Genomic DNA, 22,459 nt, shown 5'->3' with positions numbered 1-22,459 from the left:
TGATCTCTGTGTTTGCTGTCCTCTCTGTCAGTTTTGATTTCCACCTTCCAGGATCTATCAGCCTCAGCAGTGACTCTAACTTTACCTCAGGATTCAGAATCACATTATCTACAGATTAAATAAATTCACTTACTTGTGAATTTTTTGGTCATGTAGTTCATTGTTGTTGAATCTCATAATTTTACCTAAAGCATGGACTGTAAGTAATTTTAAATGTTCTCTACTGTACATTTTGGCCTCTGTAGTATCTTACACAGTCAGCACTTTATATATTAATCCATATGATTTTATTGTTATTATTACTACAACATAATGTGTTAATTAATGACATGGACTCAAATTTGGGGATGACCTTATTTTCTTCTCTAATGTCATTGTAGAGAGCCTTGAAAATCCTCACAAAGACTCTACCCTGAACTACAGGGAAGAAAACTTAAATGACTCATTTTTGTTGAGTCTTACTGTGACCTCCAAACATGAGTCAGAGCAGTATTTGTTAAGGTCCTAGACTGAACAAAGATATGAGAAGGCAGTGGGCAGCAAACACTTGACGTGCTATCATTTTTGTGTTTTATGGAAGAAGTAAAAATATCTGCAGATATTAGTCCGTCGGGATACAGACAGCTGCACCATGCATTGCCAGTAAGACATAAGTGAAGAAGCTGGGGGATTTGGGGTATACTTTTCAGTGATTCATGTTTCTTTTTTGGGTTTTTGGGTTTCCCAAGAATGCAAGTATGGCATTCCAGTGGCATATATAGATTTAGAGAAATGCTGTCTTTCAGATTTTGCAGAATTGTTTTTTTGGTTTTTCTGTCAAGGAAACTCAGAAATGCTCAGAGGATTAATGACATAAAAGAGAAAGGTACACAACAAAACTGCAGCTTTGCTATAGTTCATCTGTAAGATGAACGGTCTTAATTAGGCAGCTTGAGGTGAGGACAAGTGCAATTTTTTTCTTCTCTGGTTAGTTAACCAGGGGTAGCTGAACCACGTTAGACCATGTGCCTTGATATTTAATTGACTGTCTAAAATTAGGCATTTTACATTCTATAGCTTGAGGACAGGGTTTCAGTAGCTGTGGCATTCATCAAGTAGACATCAGGCGTGTAGGAACTCTGTGGCAGTGAGTAATATTGCCTTGTGCATTTCTTACATGTTGTATATTGTATATAATTTTAAAATACAGTTTCATGGATAAAAGATGTGTTTCATGTTTTACTTTATTGTTGTTATGGCTATTTTTTTTGTGTTTGTCAGTCTAGTGTATGGTAAACTTGGAGTTAAACAAGCTTCTAGCCTAACTGCAAGTAATGGCATCAGTAAACGTGCAGTTTCTTCATTAGTAACTTTGTCAGATGTGGTGTTTCATATTATTCTAATGTTTATTTTGTTTGATTTCTTGCAGGCTCTAGGTTGAAGATGGCATCATGCCTTTACGAATGCCTTTGTGAAGCAGGACTTGAAAAATACTATCCCCACTTTGCTGCCTTTGGTGTTCAGACAATTGATGAGCTTGCCGAGGTTGCCATGGAAGATTTTTCCAAACTGGGGGTCCATGACATAAATGACCGCAAACATCTTTTCCACCTCATTAGAATAATCAAATTTACACAACAAGAAGGCACTGCAAACTTAAGCAAGCAGGATTTTCAACCACATGGCCTTTTCATTCAGCCTCAGGTGACCAAGTCAGGACCCCGTAGACAGCTGCGTTTCGAGTCCTTTTGTGGAGAAAATGATGGAACAGTTAAAGACTCTGAACCGGAGTTGTATCAGTCATCTGATTTCAGTGCCGATGAAGAGAAGGACAATGTAGGGGAAATGCTGGGACACATCCCACCACACAATCCAGAACCGATCAGATTAACTAGAAGAGACCTAAATATTGCTGGAATAGGTTCAAAAAATGACCTGAGCTGTCCAACAGTTTCTGATGATATTGCTCCTCTCCTGGGTGATTCTGAAGTTCCTCCTGTACAAAGAGTAACTCATATTTCAGGGTATAATTATGGACTACCTCATTCCTGTATCAGGTAATAATCACTCACCTTTATTTTGCTAATACTTCAGGTTAGTCATAATTGATTCTTTCTTAATTGTGGAGCAGAATCTGTATTCCTCACCTCCAAATAAGCAATCCAAGCACTACAGAGCAATGCAGTCTTACAGACAAGAGAGATATTAATAGGCATTTCCAACTCTCCGAGTCTTATAGAAGGAATCATCTGAATTTGACCAGCTGCTACTCACCAAGGTTGTCTAAGAATAGTCTTTATTATCTTTCAGGATTTAAGGCTTTCTTTTCTTGGTATTTGAGCCAATCTTTGTCTTTCCATGGGACTATTTTTTAAAACATTACTTTTCCAAAATACAGCATTGCCTATTGTTAAATTTGTCAAGCTTTTCTTGGTAAAAAGGATACAAGCTGTGATGGCTATATTTGTTTATAAAGAAATCTATGAACTGAAGCTTTAAAAGGAAGCAAAATGAATACAGCTGGGAAGGGTTACAGACCTGGTGGTGAGAGGGATGCCTTGCAGCTGCTCCCTAGGCATGTGATCTGTAACTTCCATACTTTTCCCAGTGTTTGGTACTGGAGGGGCTGGGGTTATCATGAACCACCGGTAAATCTACCCTGGCAACATTTTTAAAGCACTCAATATTTTTTCCTGATTCACCAGCAGAGCATGTACGCCTCTGCCCACGTAATACCAGTATCTAGCTTTTGCAATGCAGTCATGGTAGTTAATATGCAATGAAAAGAGGTAGTTTTATGAAGTTAGGTGTGGTCTGGGAAGGTTGTGGAGAAAGATTTGGTACAGGGAAAGATCCATGGAGTTGAGGTGTCAGTTACAGCTCTCACCTGGAGTGCATGTAGCCTGGAGGGATAGATGCTGCTGCCACGGTGGAAAAGTACTAAGGTGACATAATAAGTAGAGCACCTAAACTGTGAAAGGCAAGACAGCTTTATAACTCTCCTTGGCTGGAAAAAACAATCATTCCCACCTTCTGGAGAAGTGTACTAACCTCCAATATATATTGATATCTGGGTGTATTCTCTGTCTCTTCAGGAAGATGAGCCAATGTGCAGCTAAAAGGACAGGATTTATAATGTTGGCAAATTAAAAAATGATACATTATTAAACCTAATGCCTTAAGTAAAGGAGTTAAAGATTTTTAATCCTGCAATAGAGACATGTTCTTCATTGTTCTCTCTTTCCTTGTTCTCTTCTTTTGCAAGCACATTCTTCTGTACTAAGTATTATGGCTCATCTCGTGGGCTTTCTGCATCCTCCTCCTGAAATGCCTCCACTTAATTTTCTTGTGTTTGGAGAGTTGTGCATTTCAGGCAGGCTTGGAGCAGCATGCTTACACTCAGGTTTGATTCCTGTTTTGCAAGTGCTTAACTGCTTTGCTGAATCCATCCCTTCCTGTGGCACCTTGTGATTTGACCGTTGTGAAGGCTCACCTAGTCTCATCTATGAGAAATATTGGAAAACAGACACAATTTCAGATAGGAGAAGGACAAAGAGCTCTTTTAATGTGTTCAAATTTATTTTGAACTTGCCCACAGCAAATGACTTCATTATGCAAAGGCATAATTGTCCTTCTGACCTATTATTCAGTTAGATTTCTGATGATCTGTGTCATGACTGTTGTTTGACTTTTTTGCCTAGTAATGAAAAATTATTTTATTGTAAAATACAATTTATATTTTAAAAGAGTTAGTAAGAAATACAAACTTTGGGTTCAGCATATAGAATTAATGTGCATTCTATTCCCATACAAAATATACTCAACAAAAATGTTCCTCTGTACTAGAAAAAAAATATTCATTTTTTCTCATTAACAGTCTCTAAATTTTCAGGGTTTTTTGTTCTCCAAATACTGCAATCCTTTCTGCTTCAAGCTCTTAGAGCACAACAGGCTCTTGCTGCAGGTCACCAATTACGCCCTCTGGCACAAGAATTAAACTTCAGAGCTTCTGATCATTTGTTGGACAACATTTGGTGCCTAGTGATATGCATAAGCTCACACCAGCTTATGAAGCATCTTATTTCAAGTGTCATTGCCTTTCTTTTCCAACAAAAGAATTTTCCATCTAAATGCACAGCCTGATCCTGGACTGCACGGGAAAGCTGTACTAAAATTAAAGGGAGTCTAGTGACAAATGAAGATTGCTCATGTGTGGTCTTCAAAGACATATCTTGAGATTTAAATGTTCATCTCATGTGCTTCTGGGGAATCATGGAGCACAACAGCAATGATACCACAAGCATATGGATGTTAATGAGATGTTGAGTTACTTGTGTGGTTACAATTTGTTAGACAACTGGTATATATGAGTTTTCAGTTGCTATGCTAAGAGATTTTGGCACCTGGACAGTGTGGCAGAAACACTGCTTTTGGACAAGCTGGGGCTTGATTATTTGAAATGCAAATCCAGGCTGAAAATTGTTACTGATTTGGCTGAAGACAGCTTGAAGAAGGGGGAGATATATTGAATACACTTTGGTTAATTCAAGCCTATTCTATTCACAAAATGCTGTACACAGCAGGTTAATCAATGAAACATGAAATTACCTCCTGTTTCTGAGATGTCTGGAAGGGGACTGAAGTAAAATTGCTGAAACGTAAGAGCACAACTTTGTTTATGGTCTAAAACCACATAACCCTTTTATGAAAAAAGACCAAAGGGGAGACAAGGATGAGATCAGTTGGTTTTTTTTTTTTTTGAGCTGAATAGGAACATGGTGATACTATCTGATTTGCCAGTTTGAATCATTTACTTGTAACCAGTTGGAACAATCTGTAATGGGAAGAAAAAAGTCCAGTATGAGAGGAAAAGCAGCTAAGTATTGTATATTTTTCTTTTCAAGATCTATTCATATTTTCATTGTACATGATTAAGTGACTAATCGTGAGTGCAAATAATTGCACAAGAATAAATTTCATTACATTAACTTGGATATTATGTCAGCTTCCATCTCATGTTTGTGTACAACTGAAAATATGTCAGTCCAGCAGCAAGTTCAGGAGTGTAGCTGTACAAACATAACTATTCCTTTATCAGAAGCATACAGGAAGCATCAGTCTGTTTAGGAAAAATCATTAGAAACAGCATCATGTAAAAATGAGATGTGTTATGGAGTTTTTTGATAGGCATTAAGAGCAGAAATATTCTGTGGTAAATGTAACAAATTCAGGCGTATTCTAGATTCTGTTGTAACTTAATTTTAAAATGTGGACCTCCATTATTGTTGTAGATCCAATACTTTCGACAAAGAGACTCCATGGACAGAGAGTGAAAAAATCAGAGTGTGTGTCCGAAAACGTCCTCTCTGCGTGAGGGAGGAGAGACGTGGGGAGGCAAATATAATCACAGTGAAAGATCAGGAAACCCTACTTCTCCACGAGAAGAAGGAGGCAGTTGATCTTACACAATACATTTTACAGGTAACATCCTGCATTGAAGGTTGTGTTTATGGGCCAGTCACTTGCATGGAAGGGTAAAGCTGGAGTTTCCATGAGGAAAAAACAGAAAAGGACTATTAGTATTTCTTATACTGAAATAGGTGGTGGGCTTTTGATTTAGATCAAAGTTGTCTATATCTGAGTTCTTCTGATTTATGCCAGACTGTGCCAGCAAACCTGAGCCCAGAATTTTAAGGTCTAGAAGTATGTCTCTTGGAACTTTGTATGTGGCAAAATAAGCCCTCTGCTACATGCCATTGCTGCAGGAGAAGTGCCTGCTGATGGCTTTCCAGGGTACTTCAATGAGGAGTTCCCTTTCCACTGTTTAAGCATTGTAGTAGGTCTGTTTCAATGAATCATACATACCCTCGTCCTGTCCCTTCGATTTTTCTCAAATGCTTTTGAAAATTAAGTTCCCGTTTGTCTTTGTCTCTTAATCCCAAATATTTTGTGCTGTCATAGTTCAAATTCTCACTTGTGACTGACAACACCAGGAACAGAACTGATTTGTAGAGGCAGCAAGCTATTCTTGCTCTCCTGACTGTTATTTTTACAATCTGGGCCCTAGTAACAACTGTTTAAAGTATCTGGTAAAATTTCAGATCTCTCTCAGGCCCAGTTCTTGTGCCACCTTTTACAGTGGGACACATGCTGAATCATTTCCACAGACCCTGCTTCTTTGAGTCTGATCTGGAGTGTGGGAAGTTTTGATTTTCTTGCCCCCTTTTGAGTTCAGACAATGTAGCTTTGCTTAGGAGCAGCTTCTTTCTTCTCTGGCACAAAACTTTTTAAGAACAGAGGCAATTAATCACAACTAAGTCACAAGTGAGAACTAATTTTGAGAGAGTCAAGAGTTCTCAGTTCTTTTTCTGTTACAGTCTGACAGTACATCTGTAGACTGATTAATTTCATGAATAGGTTTTCTTAATTAGCTTTTTTTTGTTTCTTGTTAAAAGGCTCTGGCATGTTATGCTTCAGAGTGATGGGAAATTTGAGGCATTTTTGTTTTCTTTTTTTTCCCCCTACCCTGAATCTCTTAACTGGTGTGTTCCTACATGAGTTGTGCTGCATATTAAGTGTGCTAGATCACTCTCTACCTAATCCAAAGCCATATGAAGTCACTCGAAAGACTTTCATTATTTCATTTTACCTTTGAATGGAGTTGGAGGGGATGTGAAACATATTCATGCTCATGTAAAGATTATCTTTCTTTTTTAGCATGTTTTTTGTTTTGATGAAGTCTTCGAGGAGTCATGTACCAATCAGGATGTGTACATGAAGACAGCTTATCCTCTCATTCAGCATATTTTTAACGGGTAGGGCATCAGTGCTTACATTGGTTATTTTGTTTTCTTGTTTTCCAGTTTTATGTGTATGCCTGAATTTTGCTTTATGCTTTTCACCTTTTGACACGTACCTTGATTTCACGTTTGCCACATGCCTTCCCCCTTTCAGAATATCTTTGATTGCAATTTTGACAAAAGTAAATCAAGGAAAACTTTCTTCACGCTAAGTGACAAATCTCAATTACAGAAGAAGGTTAAATTGAACTCAGTTGCAACAAAGTGACAGCATGGTCAGCCTAGAATAAAAACATGTGTTCCAGGATTTCTGAGCTCTCATCTTCACTCTACAAAGGCTCCTGTGTGGAAGAGCACACTCATCTGTAGAGAAATAATGTTTCTCTACAGATAATAATGTCTCAGGAAAGAGTAGTCTCTTTCCTGAGTCTACTGAGAGATATTTTTACATGTATTTGTACAGTTCACAAGGTAATAGAAATTATGAATAGCCTTGTGATTTATTTTTATTGATTTATATTTGCTTAGAGTTTTAATTGTAATTACATACTTCCTGATTAATAGGAAATTTATGGTGGTTTTACATGAGGCATCTTATTGCTATGCAAGGTTATATATATATATATATATGGAATATATACTTGAATATAATTACTTTGAGTCTTTGAAGGAAAATATGACATATCCATACTGAAAATTAACAAAATGGAGCATTCTGTTACTGAAAATCTCCACGTGTCATCAACAGTGACAGAGTATCATGCTCTTGAGAAAAGGAAAGTGAGAACGGAGAATGAGGCTTGTACCTTGCTGTGTAATAATCACTAAAGCCACAATTCTGCTAGTCCAGTAATGCCACCAGAAGAAATTATGCTATTTTTTTCCCAGCTTCCCCCTTACTTTTCCATCCCTCCTGCCAGCATTCATTTAATCTGACACCATGGTGAGGTCAGTCTGCAATCTAAACTGGCAAGAAATTGTTCACTGTGATTATTGCAGCCCTACATTTTTACCCATTCCTCTGCCAGGAGTACTGAGCCAGGTACAAAGTCTTTTCTTTAAAAGGGGCAGGGAAAGGAAAGGAAAGGAAAGGAAGAGAGCCAGCACCTTGTGCCACATCAGATCTCCATAGGGTATACCTGGAAATCATTGTTAAGCATCCTGCATTTTCCCAGAGAGGGTAGCAGACCAAACCTCATTGCTAAGGGGCCTCTATAGATAGATACCAGCATTGCAGAATATTATTTAATAGATATGAATTAATCAGATGTGTCACTAAACACATATGCTGTCTTCACAGAGGCAATGCAACTTGCTTTGCATACGGGCAGACTGGTGCTGGCAAGACTTACACCATGATAGGGAATCACCGGAACCCAGGACTCTATGCCCTGGCTGCCCAGGACATCTTTAGGTACCTGGAAGCATCACCATCCAGGAAAGAGCTAGTGGTTCTGATCAGTTTTTATGAGATCTACTGTGGACACCTTTATGACCTGCTAAATGGAAGGCAAAGGTATGATTTCCTACAAGCCTGTGGTTGTGAATCAGTTGGTTACTGTTTGGAAATCAATTATTCTTTTCACGTGATTACATTTAACATACTAGCATTTATAGTAAATGTTATATATTTAATTAGGGTTGTTCACAGGAGATACTTTAGGAGGATAGCAAGATCTGACAGTAGATACTGTGACATTGATAGGGACTCCTGGTTTGTTTGGGGGAAAAATAAGGACTTAGGTTTGAGATACAAGCTCAGGCTCTTGCTTACACTGTAATAAGATAATAGCTGGACATCCATAGGCAGCTGGACATCCATAGGAGAAACAAGCTTCTTGTGGCCAGAAGTTCCTGTCTTAAAATCATAGAACATTTTGAGAAGGAACCTTAAAGATCATCTTGTTCCACTCCTGCTGCCCTGGTCAGGGACAACTTCCACTAGACCAGGTTGCTCCAAGCCCCATCCAGCCTGACCTTGAACATTTTTGGGCATGGGACATCCACAACTTGTTTGGACAGCCTGTTGTGTGTCAGCCATTGAGGAGTAACTCTGGCTGTCCCTCCTGCTGTGCCAATGGGGATTTGGCTCTTGCCAGTCCAGTCTCTGAAGATCCTGTTGATCTCCTAAGTTCTGGACTCTGCAGAGCCTGCTCACCTTCTCCCTGGGCACCTTTGCCTGGGAGCCCAGTGACTCAGCCCAGCAAGCCTCTGGAGGTGATGCTGAAATATGACTCTAAGGCTGTAGGAGCTGCTTTAAAATCCTGTGCAAAAAACATTAGAATATGAATAGAACAAAATTTACAGATTGATGAGGACTTAGAGGAGCCTGAGATGTAGTTTAAAGGGAGACAGGAACTCTTAACATGTAAACGTGGTTATTTACTTCCCTGCTTTATTATATTCTTGAACTAGCAGAAGTGCACTAGTAATGTCTCTTTAGCAGTGAAATGTCAGTGGTACTTGTTATAAATTAAGTATCTCTTCAGCTCTGAAAATAAATTTATGACAGCAGGGCCTCTCCCTTGTCAGTAGCCTTGATTGCTTTTTCTCAGTGTCACAGCACGGACGTGTGTTTTCATTGCTGCTTTCTAAGATTTCAGAGATCTTCTTTTTTACACTGTTCTCTTGTCAGACTTTTTGCAAGAGAAGATGGCAAGCATGTCGTTCAGATAGTTGGACTGCGGGAGGTTCAGGTGGATTCTGTAGATGAGCTGTTGGAGGTAATGTTTGGGATTTGTTCTTTGTCTTCTGCAGCCCAATTTGCTTATTTGTGAGGTGTGTCACTTACAGAGATTATTTACTGTGTAGCACAAGTGTGTGTTCCTGTTTAAGGCCCTGAAATTGATAACCCCAGCAAGGCACCAAGGGACTCTATTAAAAGTGCCTTTATTGCTGTTTCTTGTGTTAGCCACATGCTAACAGCTGTCACTTCTGCTGCCATTCCATAGGGAAAGATTCCAGAAGTTAAATATTATCCCAGTAAGGGACCTTGAAAGCTGGATATGTATTTTCTCTCAGTGTGGTATCTTGTGGGTCTATGAACTTAGATTTTTGTATATAAAAGATATGTGGTTTTTGCACAGAATATATAAATTTGAAAATTATTAGAAACAGACATTAGAAAATACTTAAGATTGACATATTTTGTCTGAGTTAGGATTAAAATACTGCTTATGTGTGTGCATGATAACAGCCAAGTAAAATGAAGATCTTTAAACAGTAGCTAACATTCACCAAGAACAAGGCTTCAGTTTTCTTCCCTACCTGGCTGAGCCCTAAAAGGACACTGGCAAATTTTCTGTATTGTCCTGCAGCAAGCAAGCAGATTAAATCGACTTTCTATTTAGTCTGACTTTGCATAGTTTAATTTTTTTTTTTTTTTTTGGTAAGGAAGTGTCAATACAAGTGCCTGATACTGTAACTGGCTCATTAAAATTGTCATAATGTTGTCCACCGATATTGCACTTAATATAGTTGTTTATCTTCCCATTAACTCCAAGCTTCAGGACAAGCTGGTGATGCTTCTGTGAGTTAGAGTGCAAATTTGCTACATGGTTGATTTGCAATTCCTTGGTATTATCACATTCCACACACAGAAGAACTATTAAATTACTTAATTTTTACCGATATCCTGGGGGGAAAAAATACATTGTTCACAAGCCCTTTTGAAAACAGAAATGTCACTGGCTTGACTCAGAACTTCTGGGTATTCTGCCACAGCTATATGGAAATATATCCTATGGTACTTTGAACACATCCCTGGTTAGTTACTACTCATTGATGTTGGCTTTGATTCAGAAATTGTCTTCACTTAGCACTGATATAAAGCTCAGAAGCTGCAGTGGGTGGTTATGTTACTCATTGAGAACTGGCCACTGAAAAGCATGAATAATTCACATCTATCAGCTGAGAATGTATTGATTTTGCTAGGCAGTATTTTGATTTGTTCTTGCAGCCAGAAGCAAAATTAATGGCTTTTCTATGAATGTCCTGCTGCAGTCAACATTAGACTTTCTGCAACAGTCCATTAAAGTTTTCAAAAAAGAATTATCCAGATTTTTATCTTGAAGGAGCCTTTATCCTTCTGCCCTGCCTTCCTTCCTTGTTTTCTTATTTTAATGTTTTATTGAGTATAATTAATCTTTTAAATTTGTTCCTTACTCTGGCATAATTTTTTTTTTTTTAGTTTTGGAAATTTAGAAAGGTTTTGGCAGTTCATGAATTTGTGTGTGACTTTCTGGATAACTGTGCTCATCTACTACAAGAGAAAGTAAAATTTTAAAAGAACACAAAAATGGTCAATCTCATAAGGCTCTTAGATTGTATCTCTAGTACTAGAAAAGTATGCCAGCAATATAAGAAAGAATTTAATTTTATAAGTTGAATATTTTGCAAATATGAGTGAGTGTGTGATGCAACAGATTGTTACTAGCAGTGTAACTCTTTAAGCAGTGTAGCTCTTTAAGCTCTGTAGTGTCACTACAAGCAAGTCCATGAACAAAGCTCTGAAAGAAATATTGGAAGGGATCCAGTCTACCTCTACTGCCTTGCACCAAATCTTAAGGCTGTAATGCACCTTTCCTCACAATGTTTCCTCACCTTGTGAGGACAAGATATCTTTCTGAGATATTGTAGTTTTATTTGGAATTCATTTGGATTTTGTCCCCTTATTTTGCAGGTGATTTTGAAGGGGGGAAAAGAACGTAGCACAGGAGTTACTGCTGTCAACTCCGATTCCTCTCGGTCTCATGCTATCATCCAAATTCAAATTAAAGACACAAGCAACAGGGCATTTGGGAGGTAAGACCGGAAAAGCAGAAGTGCTCAGTGCTGATGTCAAGCCCAGGGACATCCAAGAGACAAAGAGGAGGTGTTAGTGCACAGGTGTGAGTTAAATTAGAAGGCAGGGTTAAAAAGGACTACGAAAAGTTCCACAGTCCTTTCTCTGTTTCCAAGGAGAATGTTTTAGGCACATCTGCAAGAGCTTTGTCAAAATTGTTCATACAAATTTCCAGTGAAGGAGTTTGACAATCAAATCCATCCCCTCATCTTCAGTGTTTAATTTGGCTAAAGATAGACACCTTCAGTGTACTTATCCACATGTGACCTTACCACCTTTGAAGTAATAGAATGAAATTGCCACTTCTGGGATCCTTGAAGTAAATTATGTCAGGTGCATTTGCCCCTCAAAGCATTTCTGTCCTGTAATTGACTACAAAAGGAGTGTGGGTTGACCAGCCCACAACAAATGATTCCACAACAAATGTTTGCCTTTGGCCAGAAGAATCAGAGTACCTCACATAAACCTCCATGATAATTTGAGTGTGTGACTCTGATGCTATCTGCAGCAGACAGAAAGAGCAGTTTACTTACACTTGTGGCATCCACTTTATGTATTCAAAAATGAATTGTACCTCTTTCAGTCATCTTTTCTCCAGAGTAAACAACCTCAAGAAATAGGTCTGAGGAAGAATGTCTGTGCATCTGCATTACTGCCAAGTATCACAAAATCCTGCTAACACCTCCTTCCATTAGCTACCACACTGTCTTCTTTCCCAGGATCTAATTTTGAACACAAGGCAAAATGGGAGGGCCACAAACACTGAAGAGAGCAAAAGACAGAACAGGCAGGCTTAGAAATAAAAGTATAGAGGTTTATGTAGGTGTGGCATTTGAACTGAGGGGGGGTTTGTGTGCCTGAAAGGGAGGAGGAGCTGAACTGAGGGAAGGGTGCCAAGATGTGCCAATAAAAGAAGTCAGGGATGTTGCAGAAAAAGAGGAAGGACAAAGACAAAGATACAGTGCCACAGTCAGTACAGCAGCTGGCACCCAGAGCTAGGGAGTGTGAAAGGGAGTACTGGAGTTCTGTGGAAAGAAACAGCAGGGATCACTGAAAGCTCAGTGTATTACTTGCTACACTGGAAATTTCTGTTCCTGTTGTCCTGAATTTCCATTTGACATGGCAGTTGTCTGTTTTACCTGGAAGGAGAAATCAAAACATTTACAATTTCTTTTAGCCCTGTTCTTAGGAAACTAAAAACACAGTGATTATCTGGAAAGATGAATGTGTTGTACTTTACACAGCTTATCCATTAAGCTGTGGAGCACTGTCATCGCATGTAACTACACTTTATATTATTTAATGTTAAGATGCTCTGACACGGTTCCTGCTCCTATGCTTGTTTTGGTATCTCAGATATTTCCAATGGATGTTTCTTGTTGTTCAAAAGTAGTTATTTCTAATCACTCTTCTAATGCCATGTGTTGCAGCCTGCTGGTTTAATAAAGAAAAAAAGAAGAGGGGACAAAAGCCCCTAAGATAAATGCAACTTTGTTTTTTCTAGGATATCATTCATTGACTTGGCTGGCAGTGAAAGAGCAGCTGATGCCAAAGAAAAGGATCGACAAACAAAAATGGAAGGAGCAGAAATAAACCAAAGTCTTTTGGCAGTAAGCTACTGTTATGTCTGGGGAAAGTTTTGTATTTAATTACTAGCATGTGTTTTAGAATAAAAATGAACCACAGAATAATGTATGCATGTATTCCATGGAGAGGAAAAAATAACCAAGGTACTAAGTGTGTTCAGTTTAATATGTCGCATGACCAAAAAACAATTTAAGAAGGAAGAGATATCCCTATAAAAATTAAGTATTTTTAATCCATTCTTACTGCCAGACTGGTAAAGATAGCATGGACAATGTTAGGTGTAGTATAAGTGTCCCACATTTAATATAGAATGTTTTGTTCCTTCTAAAGAATACTGGCTTGGAATTGCGATGTTTGTTTCATGAAAGCACATCTGTTCCTGCCAGTTATTTTTGCCACTTAGGCTTCTCATTTAAATCAAGAATAAAGGACTTAAGAGCATAATAACGATCAATTTATGTGTGGGGAGAAAGGAACAGGAAGAAATGCACTCCTGAGGCAAACTGTCTTTTTAAGTGTCCTTAGTCAGGCAAAGAGGGACAAAGGAGCAGAAAAATGCCATCTAAGATAAAGCAGAAGTGCCTGTAAGTGTAAATGCTGCAGAAAGGTTTGCACCTGCTCTAATGCAAACAAGCAGGGCTCAGTGGTGACTGGGGGCTTCTCTGAGCCAGGCTGAAGGTGATTCAGGTTCCAGGGTAGGAGCCAGCGGTGCAGAAGTTTGTACCTCTTAGTATGTTGTAGATAGGAGGTAGCTTGCTCTGCTTTGGGAATGTAGATGCTCTTTTGCACAGAGGCTCTTCCTGTACTGGAATATTAGTATTTGTATTGGGGAGGTAGCCTGTGAAGTGAATGTGTTTCTGTACTTCATGCTTTCTTGAGTATTTGCTGGTGAATAACTGAGTGTCATGGGGAGTTGGTACCTCTATAGAAAGAAGTCTGATCTTGAAGGTCTGCTCCAGCCTAAACAATTCTGTGATTCCCAAGAATCCTAAGCCCATGAAATTCTTTTAAAATAAATGGTAAAATCAGAGTCTGTACATTTTTGGTATTGTGTGAAACTAAGAAGATACCTGGAAATCTACAAGTTGTGACTGAATTAAAAATAAAGAGCAGCTTTGGGTAAATCTTCGTAACCTGCAGCCTGTAAAACCTAGCTCTGGCCTCAATGATCATAACACTCTCTTCAGACCTTTTAACCCATGAAATCTCAAGTCTGCTGCTGGTTTGAATATTCATGTTGTTTTCAAGTGGAAAACTTTCAGCCGCTGCAACTATGAGAGCACTATAACGAATTACAATAATTTAATCTCTTACTTGTTACAGGTGCAGTTTTTGATAAAATACGGGGAAAGTGAGAATAAGTGTCATTTTCAGTGGGAGTTTGTAAAATGTAGAAAGGCTGTAAATGCTTGATGGCAATATCACCATGACAATACTGTAATCTGCTATCTTGAGAAGAAAGAAAATAAGAGAGGTAGCTCAAAAAGCTCTGTCCTTTGGGTACACCTGCTCTGCAAGCTGCAGCATAGTCTAGGCTACACCCAGTCTGGCTTCAGACTAGCTAGATGTAGTGCAGGCAGCAGCTCTGTGTAGCTCCATGTGTGCTCAATGTGTGTGCTTGCTCCTTGCATCTGGTGCTGCCCATGGAGCCATCAGGCAGGGCACAAATTGACCTTGCAAGGGACAACACATAGTAAGAGACAAAGTGACACAGGACCTGGGTATGCTTGGTTTGATGTTGTTCAGATCCTTGCCAGTGCATGACTGATCTGTTTTCCCCTTCTGCTTTTTCTTTCTTTTGGTAGCTAAAGGAATGCATTCGGGCGTTGGATCAGGAACAAGTGCATACTCCTTTCCGGCAAAGCAAGTTAACTCTGGTAAGATGAGCAGAAAGGCAAGAGGAGAGGTTTCCCTGCTGAGGACAAAAATAATCAAAAAATCAAATAAATAAATGAATAAATAGATGGCATAGTTCAGTAACTACTTCCTCTCTTGAGGAAGAGAGGAAATGCATAGCTTTTGTAAATTTTAAATTTAAAGGTAATCACAGAATTAAAGTTAACTGCAAATTTCCTCCAGCCAACAATGGGGACTGGCATGGGAAAAAAGAAACAAGCCAAGAGCTGAAACCAAACAAAATCCCATACACCACCATCCAGACTCATACCATTCAGACTCACCACCATCCATCTCCCCATAGTCTGAAAACAATTTTGCATCTTCTATTCAGTTACTGTCATGGGTGCTTTCATCAACAGTTCTTTACTTCAGCTGTAAGTTTTGCTTTATTCCTCAAACCATATTGGCACCCTTGCAGCATCTGGAACAAGGGCTTGTTTAGAGCCCTAATTAATACTTGCATTCATTTTAAACTATAAACAAATAAAGGCAAGAAAAACTGAGACAAGAGGACTACATTTATCAAAAAAATTAAAAAGCCACTACAAAAATTCAACTCATGTTGAATTTCTTCTGTAGATGTTAATTTACAGGATGTGCAGGAGGCATGAACTGCTAAGAACCCAATTTCTTTTTCCTTCAAACCTTAGGTGCTGAAAGACTCTTTCATTGGCAATTCCAAGACATGTATGATAGCCAATGTTTCACCAAGCAACCTAGCTGCAGAGCACACCCTGAACACTCTGCGATATGCTGACAGGTAGGAGGTGAAACTCAGTTCTTGCCAGGGTGAAAATCACAAAGTAAAAAGCAATGTGTGATGTCTGCCATTACATTTTGTTATAGTTGAATTGAAAATGTCGATTTAGGCAAGAAACAGAATCTTTAAAAAGCTAATAAAATCATTACTTGTTCCAACTCTTATATTTTGTCTTAAATTCTTTTGGGTCTTGTAAGTACTTTCTGATGGCCACTTTCAGTGATGAAAACATCACTGTGTGCCCTGTAACTGCAGGATTACTGACCTTAGCAATCAAAAGTTTTAGTTTAGTTTTGTATTTTGATTCTACTTAGAATGTGTGCAAGGCCTTCACCCTCCCTCCTACAGAGCAGGAAGTAAATTACAAGCTGTGCAGTGCTGGTCTTAAAAGGACAAGAGACAACTTGAGGGGCAAGAGGAGCAGAGGGAGCAGCTGAGGGTCAGGGTGGTAGGGGGAAGGGTGATACCAGTCAATCATCTCTTCCAGCTGTACTGCTGAGTCTGATCCAGGAGCAGTGCAGCCCTGTGCACATCACCTGAGCTATGAAGCCCCACTGCAACTACTTCAAAAATCCTGCTTTGAGCCTTGTGGGACTCTGTGATGTGCTGTGGAGAACACCAGCTGGTTCTGCTCCATTATAATGTGTGGAAATGCACTTGCACTGAAACTGAGGCCATTTCCATTCACTTGACCCATTATGCACTGCTCAAGGAACAGCTTAAAAAGACTGCTATAGATTTTTCGAAAAGTCCAGGAATTTTAGCAGAAGAGTTTTGATACCTGTGAAGATCACAGACAGAAAACAAACCACAATGTTGAATTCAATATTTAGTCTTAGTATGTGAAAGCATTAATTTGTTTTGATGATGCTGTTATTTATCTGAAAGCATGACATCTTCTAAATCCAGCCTCTTTTTTACAGGGTCAAAGAGCTGAAGAAAGGGATTAGATACCCTGCCCCTGTCACAAAAAGGCGTCGCAAAGCTGGAACTGTATCTCCAAGGCATATCCCAGGCTCTCCCTTTTTGCCACCTGGGGAAAAGAGCTCTCCAAAGAAAGTGAAGCTAGGCCTACAGCATCCCTCAAGTGCTGCAAAACCAAAGGCATATCCTGCAACACTCCAGCCACCTGGTGTCCCTCTTACCTCTACCCCCAAGGGAACTGGCAAAGGACATGCCTACATGGAAGATACCAGCACTCCCTGCTTCCACCACACCACCCCAGTTAAGGGAGTCCTAGAAATAACACATCCCCTGAAGGAAAGTTATCTATCCCCCCTCCCTGAAAAGAGCTCCTCAGTGGAGGATTTCATTTCCACAGAAGAGAGTGGCCAGCAAGACAAGTATATGCAAAACAGAACACCTGTCCAGTGCCTGAAAGTTCAGACAGTGCAACCTCTTCAGAAACAATTTGTTCCTAATGACGATAATTCCTCTGGAGATGGCAATCTCCAAAGTGAACAGGAATGGGGAAATACTTTTGCTAAACAGTCTGTTGAAGCGTGGACATATCTGCCTCCCTATCAGAAGGAAAGGGAAGAACATTTACGTCTTTATCACCAGCAGTTTCAGCAACCCCCTATTCTAAAGCAAAAGTTGAACTATCAACCCCTTGAGAGGTTTTTAATGCAGTACAAGCCCGAAGAGATTCAATTGAAGCAGGAGCTGAGCCTACCTCCAACTGAAGGGCAGAGCAAAGAGTGGATACAGCAGGAAGATCTGGATGACAGTGATTTCAGTGAAGATTCTTTCTCACCTGTCTGTAGTCAAAAGAGTGTGAAAAGAGGAAATAGCAGCAAATCCAGTCAACATTCATTTTTCCTTCATGAAAGAGAGCAAGGAACCGAAGAAGAGCAAAAAGGCCAAAAGCGGCAGGATTTATTTTTTAAATATTCAACACCCACGGAAGATCGCGGATTAGATGACAGCTGGGATTGTAGTGAGGGTCGCTCAGCAGTAGAGGAACCCATTAAAAATGCAGGCTGCAGCAAAACTCCTGCAGACTGGAACTATGACTTAGCTGAATTCCCTCCAAGCAATACTGCAGAGAAACCCTACTGCCTGCAGGAAGATCCTGCTTGCAGCTGGAGAAATGGCAAGGACTTCCTAGCTGATCACAAAGAGTTCAAGTCCAAACACAGACGTATTGTTTACTCCAGTGAAGCCACCTTAACTCCAGAAACGGATGCTTCAACTCCATGTGTATCTCCTGTATTGAAATCAGGAACTCCAGAGTGCAAAGAATTTGATCTCCAGCATGAGGAGAAGGAAGAATCCACTTTGGCTAAGAAGGCTACCCTTGTAGGAGGAGGTGTAAATTGGAAAGCTCAAAAAAATGGAGTCAGCCACTCTGTTTCATCCAGTTCCTCAGACTTCACCTCCGAGCTCATGACCCCACTCCGGGTGTCACCTCTTGATGGTGAGGACACAACTGAAACAGAGAAAGCGACTTCCAACCAAGAGCAGCCCCATGGCGAGAAGCAGGTGCCGGACAGTGACGCCCAGAGCAGGTTTGAGGAGGAGGACTGGCAGTGCACCAGGAGCAGATCCATGACCGACAGCATGCTGGAGCTGGCAGAGCAGCCCGGCCATGGGGAAAGGCTCTGTGCCCTGCTGGGCTCCTCTCAAGCCACAAACAAGAAGCTCCCACCCACCTGTGGTCGTGTGAAGCCGTGCTGCTGCCACCTGCGATCAGTTTTATCCAAGCAGGGAGTCCGGCGCAGTTTGTTTGTTGAACGTGACCTGACGGAAACATCCACAGCTGGATCCACAGCTGGATCTGCCGTTCCCGGGCCAGAGACCCCCTCTCGGGAGAGCAGCTGGCTGCAGCAGCCCAAGCCAGGACTGAGGAATGAGGATCTCACCCATTTTGAAGACCCTGCCAAGTCATCGTTCGGCAATGAGGAGACAGGGTTGCTAAAAAACAAGTCAAAGCAGAGTATTTTTACACAGGAGACTTTTGCTGCAGATGCAGGATTTGCAACCAAAGATAATAAGCCAATGGCAAATGCAAAATGCCCCTCACAGGTGTCCAGCAGCTGTTCTCCAAGTGCTGCATCAGAGGTGGGGAAATGGCAGAAGGAAGCCCTAGAAAAGGCACAGTAAGTCTTGCTCATCATGAAGTTTGTAGTGAAGCTTAGAAAATCTGGACATGTGATACATTGGCCTTTTTTTGTATGTCATACTCCTATGTACTTAAAAAACCAATGGTTAATCATTCTATTAAATAATTATAAGATTCATCATAATTTATAGTAATTATCTTAAAAATACATGGTTGCTTTTATTTAGTGATATTTTAAAATCTCACAGGAAGCCAATTATTATATTGTTCTAGGATAATGCTAGACAAATAAATATTATAATACAAACTGCAGTTCTCAGTAATTAAATGGCTTACTGTAAGCTGTAAAGTACTTAAAACATATCAAAACCTTCCATCAAGAATCAGGTTATAGCTGTTCCATCAATGAAAAGAAAAGCTGCTAGGGCAGCTGAACAGTCACTGAAGATGTAGATACAAAGCTTCTGAGTACTCTGAGCTGCCATTGTCAGCTCCCAGGGACTGGGCTGCATTCCCTTGACTGAAAATACCTTGTTAGTCAGTGAAACTTGCTCAGAGGAATCAACAGCAGCCCTGCCTTCCTGCTCAGCCTGTTTCTCACTGGAATTACAGACTCATGGCCATAAGCCATTTCACCTATTAATTAGACAATTGTTGTGCTCCTTGATTCTCCTACAGTGAAAAGCAGTTGTTTGCTGCCTGTGCTAAAGAAGGGCTGTGGTCACTCCTCTGTGAGCAGCCCTCAGTCACCCAGCTCATCCTGAAGCCCACACCAGTGCAGTCCACTGCACTTCATGGAGCACTGGTGTGCCCTTCCTGAGTGCCAGGGACACAGAACAGCAAGGCTTCCTCTGGGGTATTCCTCTTTATTGAGGCCAGCTGTGATTACAAGCAATGATTACACTACAGGCTGTGTAACCAGTAACAGGCTGTGTTTTTTGTTAAACAGAAAGACTCTAATTCGTGCTCATCAGCAGCAGCTGGATGAACTGGCACACCTGTGCTTCAAAGAGGAGTGCTTGATAAATCAGATGTCAGCAATGGTAAGTGTTTCAAATGATGGTTTTGGTGGCTGTTGAGCCTGCATAAATTAATCTTAGAGATTATTAACTTGAATTGGTGATGTGCTGTTCCTTTTCAGTTCAAGCCCTTCTCCAAGGCCTGTCTTAGTCCTGGGAGAGCCTCTCATTTTCAGTGCCTGCTGTGTTTGCCAGTCTCCACTCTGACAGGCCCTTGGGGAGCAGGAGATGGATGGGCCAACCCTGAAGCCCTTGTCTCTGATAAGAGAGCCTTCCCTTATCTCACATCAAGGGGCAGACTGTACCAGACAGGCCATCTGTCCCTGTGATGTTTTATTTCTTACAGGCTGGGACAAGTAAGCAATCCCACAGAACAGAGCACACCCCTAGGGCAGGACATTGGTGGGATTTGGCTCTTCCCTCTGGGAGCCTCTTTGCCTCTCACACTGCAGGTGTGCCAACAGCCTGGGCCTCGCTTACTCCAGTGTTCTGACCACTGTGGCTTGTGCCTCACATGCTCTTGGCTTTGATTACTCAAGTGTTTCTTGGCTTGTCTTTGTCTCAGATGACATTGGTGTACTCTAGACCTAAAAACTGGCACCTGCATGGCCCCACTGCTAGCTAGGCAATCCCAGTTCTCTGTTTCTCCCGTATCCCAACAGATGCCTGTCACACCTATGTGAAAATCCAGACTATGAACATTTTCCAGTGAGAACTCCTGCCTTCCCAGTTCCCTCAGCTTCTCAGTAAAGCCAAGCTCCATTGGTGCATTGCATTATCAAACCATTTCAATTCCTGTCACAGTTCAGATCTGAAGTACAGGGACTCTTCCCTCAGGGACTTTGGAGTGAGGCCACCATGTGGCTTATTCACTGTGATTTCAAACTGTGATTTCAAAACATGCTGTTTTACAGATAACATACAGTTGACCAAGCAGCACAGGAGACATAAACTGTATTAGTTTTGTGGCAGACAATGCAGTGAAACAAAGCTATCTTTCATCTTCTTAATTTTTTTTAATCTTCTGAGATTGTTCTTAAATCTGTTAGTCACTGGACACCAGCTCTCCCCCTGCATTTATTTGCCCCTTGCAGCAAGCAGTAATTTTCTGGCTAGCAAAATTTTTACAAGCTTGCCAGGCCTTCCCAGCAGTGTGTGAATAACATACCCTCTAGTTTTATTTCACAGCATGACCTTTTTTGGGTAATGAAATGTGCTTGGGCTTCATGCATCAGCTTCTCTCCTTCCATTTGCAGATGGTTTCAACTTCTCCAGCCACGAAACTTTGGCTGCAGGAGAAACTCCTGCCAAGATCAGACACACACTGAACAAAGCAATATTTAAAGTGCTTAAGAAAAATATGCCACAGCAGCTGGGCTAGTCTTCATCACTGTCCTGATTTCCCTGCAGGACAGAGATGCAGTGCAGGAGATACAGCTGGAGTACTGCCAAATAAGCTTTTGCGTGATTGATTTTCATACACAGCAGCTGAATTTCCCAGCCCTGGGGAAGCTGACACCTCCCAGCTTCTCAGGCACAGACCTATGAACAAAGGCACCAAACTACTCTCAGCTGGAGAGCAGAGCACGTCCAAGTGCTCCCTTACTAATACAAGCCCTACTTAAAAAAGGATGAAAACCACAGTTTTTGTCATGGTCCCATAATGTTTTTTATCCATGTGGTTATGAAAGGTAGAGTTCCCTGGGCTGAGGCTGGGTGTGGTGCTGGTATTGCTCTGGCAGACCTGCAGCCATGGCCCCATGACCTGATGGGACATAAATCCCTTACATCTCTCAATATTGGGCTGATCCATAGTGGCCTAACTCACCATTTATTTTCATAATTGACAAATCCAACATGAGAGGTGTCAGGAACAGAGTTCAGTACATGGTAAAACCAGATGACCAGTCCTGGTACCAAACCTTTGAAAAGTTAAGCAGAGTAGAAGAGTGACAGCAGCTGCTTTATTTTTATTTTTAAGCCACACATGAGCTGTAATTTCACTAACCGATAAAACTACCAGAGTCAGTGAACCTTGGTATTTAGAGGCACTGACCTTTGTCTGTGAGGGCTGTGACTTAATAAGGAAATGCTGATTTAATCTACTAATATGCAGAACGCTTTTATGTTCTGCTGCGGTGTAAAAAATACTCTGATTTTTTCAACCTACTGATACTGTTCCCTACTGTTTCCTTGTGCCTTCCTTGCCAGGATTTTCAGAATTTCATGGCCATGCTGGATGAAATCTTGGTGCTGAAGTCAAAGTGTGTCCAAACAATGCGAGCCCAGCTTCAGCTCTGTTCAGCCTCCCCTGGCACTGACAAATCACTGCAAACACGTCCACCCGTTTAGACCTTCTTTGCCTGCACATGCACTGGAGCAGCTACAGGAAACGCCAGCCAGCACTTTGCTACACCTGGTGCTGCAGAGCGTGGGTGGTAGGGGATAGTTTTTGGTTTGATGTTTGTGACTAGCGTGTGTTTTATATAAGAGTGGAGCGAATTCTGA

At 40.7% G+C, this 22,459-nt stretch overlaps 1 protein-coding gene across 1 annotated transcript; it reads left to right on the top strand.

The window, feature by feature from the left end:
• The first annotated feature begins 1,422 nt into the window (after positions 1-1,422).
• On the top strand, positions 1,423-22,442 carry KIF24 (kinesin family member 24). The gene is made up of 12 exons (XM_066569508.1): positions 1,423-2,036; positions 5,271-5,460; positions 6,697-6,794; positions 8,080-8,295; positions 9,415-9,502; positions 11,461-11,582; positions 13,127-13,232; positions 15,015-15,086; positions 15,759-15,868; positions 16,792-18,969; positions 19,882-19,975; positions 22,163-22,442. The coding sequence occupies exons 1-12, from the start codon at positions 1,423-1,425 to the stop codon at positions 22,301-22,303; spliced, it is 4,029 nt and encodes a 1,342-aa protein (XP_066425605.1). The 3' UTR covers positions 22,304-22,442.
• Positions 22,443-22,459: the final 17 nt, after the last annotated feature.

Source organism: Molothrus aeneus, chromosome Z, assembly GCF_037042795.1.
Source record: "Molothrus aeneus isolate 106 chromosome Z, BPBGC_Maene_1.0, whole genome shotgun sequence".
Lineage (NCBI taxonomy): Eukaryota > Metazoa > Chordata > Aves > Passeriformes > Icteridae > Molothrus > Molothrus aeneus.
The sequence above is the reverse complement of the archived record's forward strand: the minus strand, read 5'-3'. Positions and strand labels throughout refer to the sequence as shown.

What these genes read in the sequence shown, in the direction of transcription:
- KIF24 (XM_066569508.1), top strand. Translation starts at nt 1,423, where the DNA reads ATGGCATCATGCCTTTACGAATGCCTTTGTGAAGCAGGACTTGAAAAA. An exon ending in TTACACAATACATTTTACAG is followed by an intron (nt 5,461 to 6,696) that starts GTAACATCCTGC and finishes TTTCTTTTTTAG; the next exon opens with CATGTTTTTTGTTTTGATGA. An exon ending in CTGCTAAATGGAAGGCAAAG is followed by an intron (nt 8,296 to 9,414) that starts GTATGATTTCCT and finishes TTCTCTTGTCAG; the next exon opens with ACTTTTTGCAAGAGAAGATG.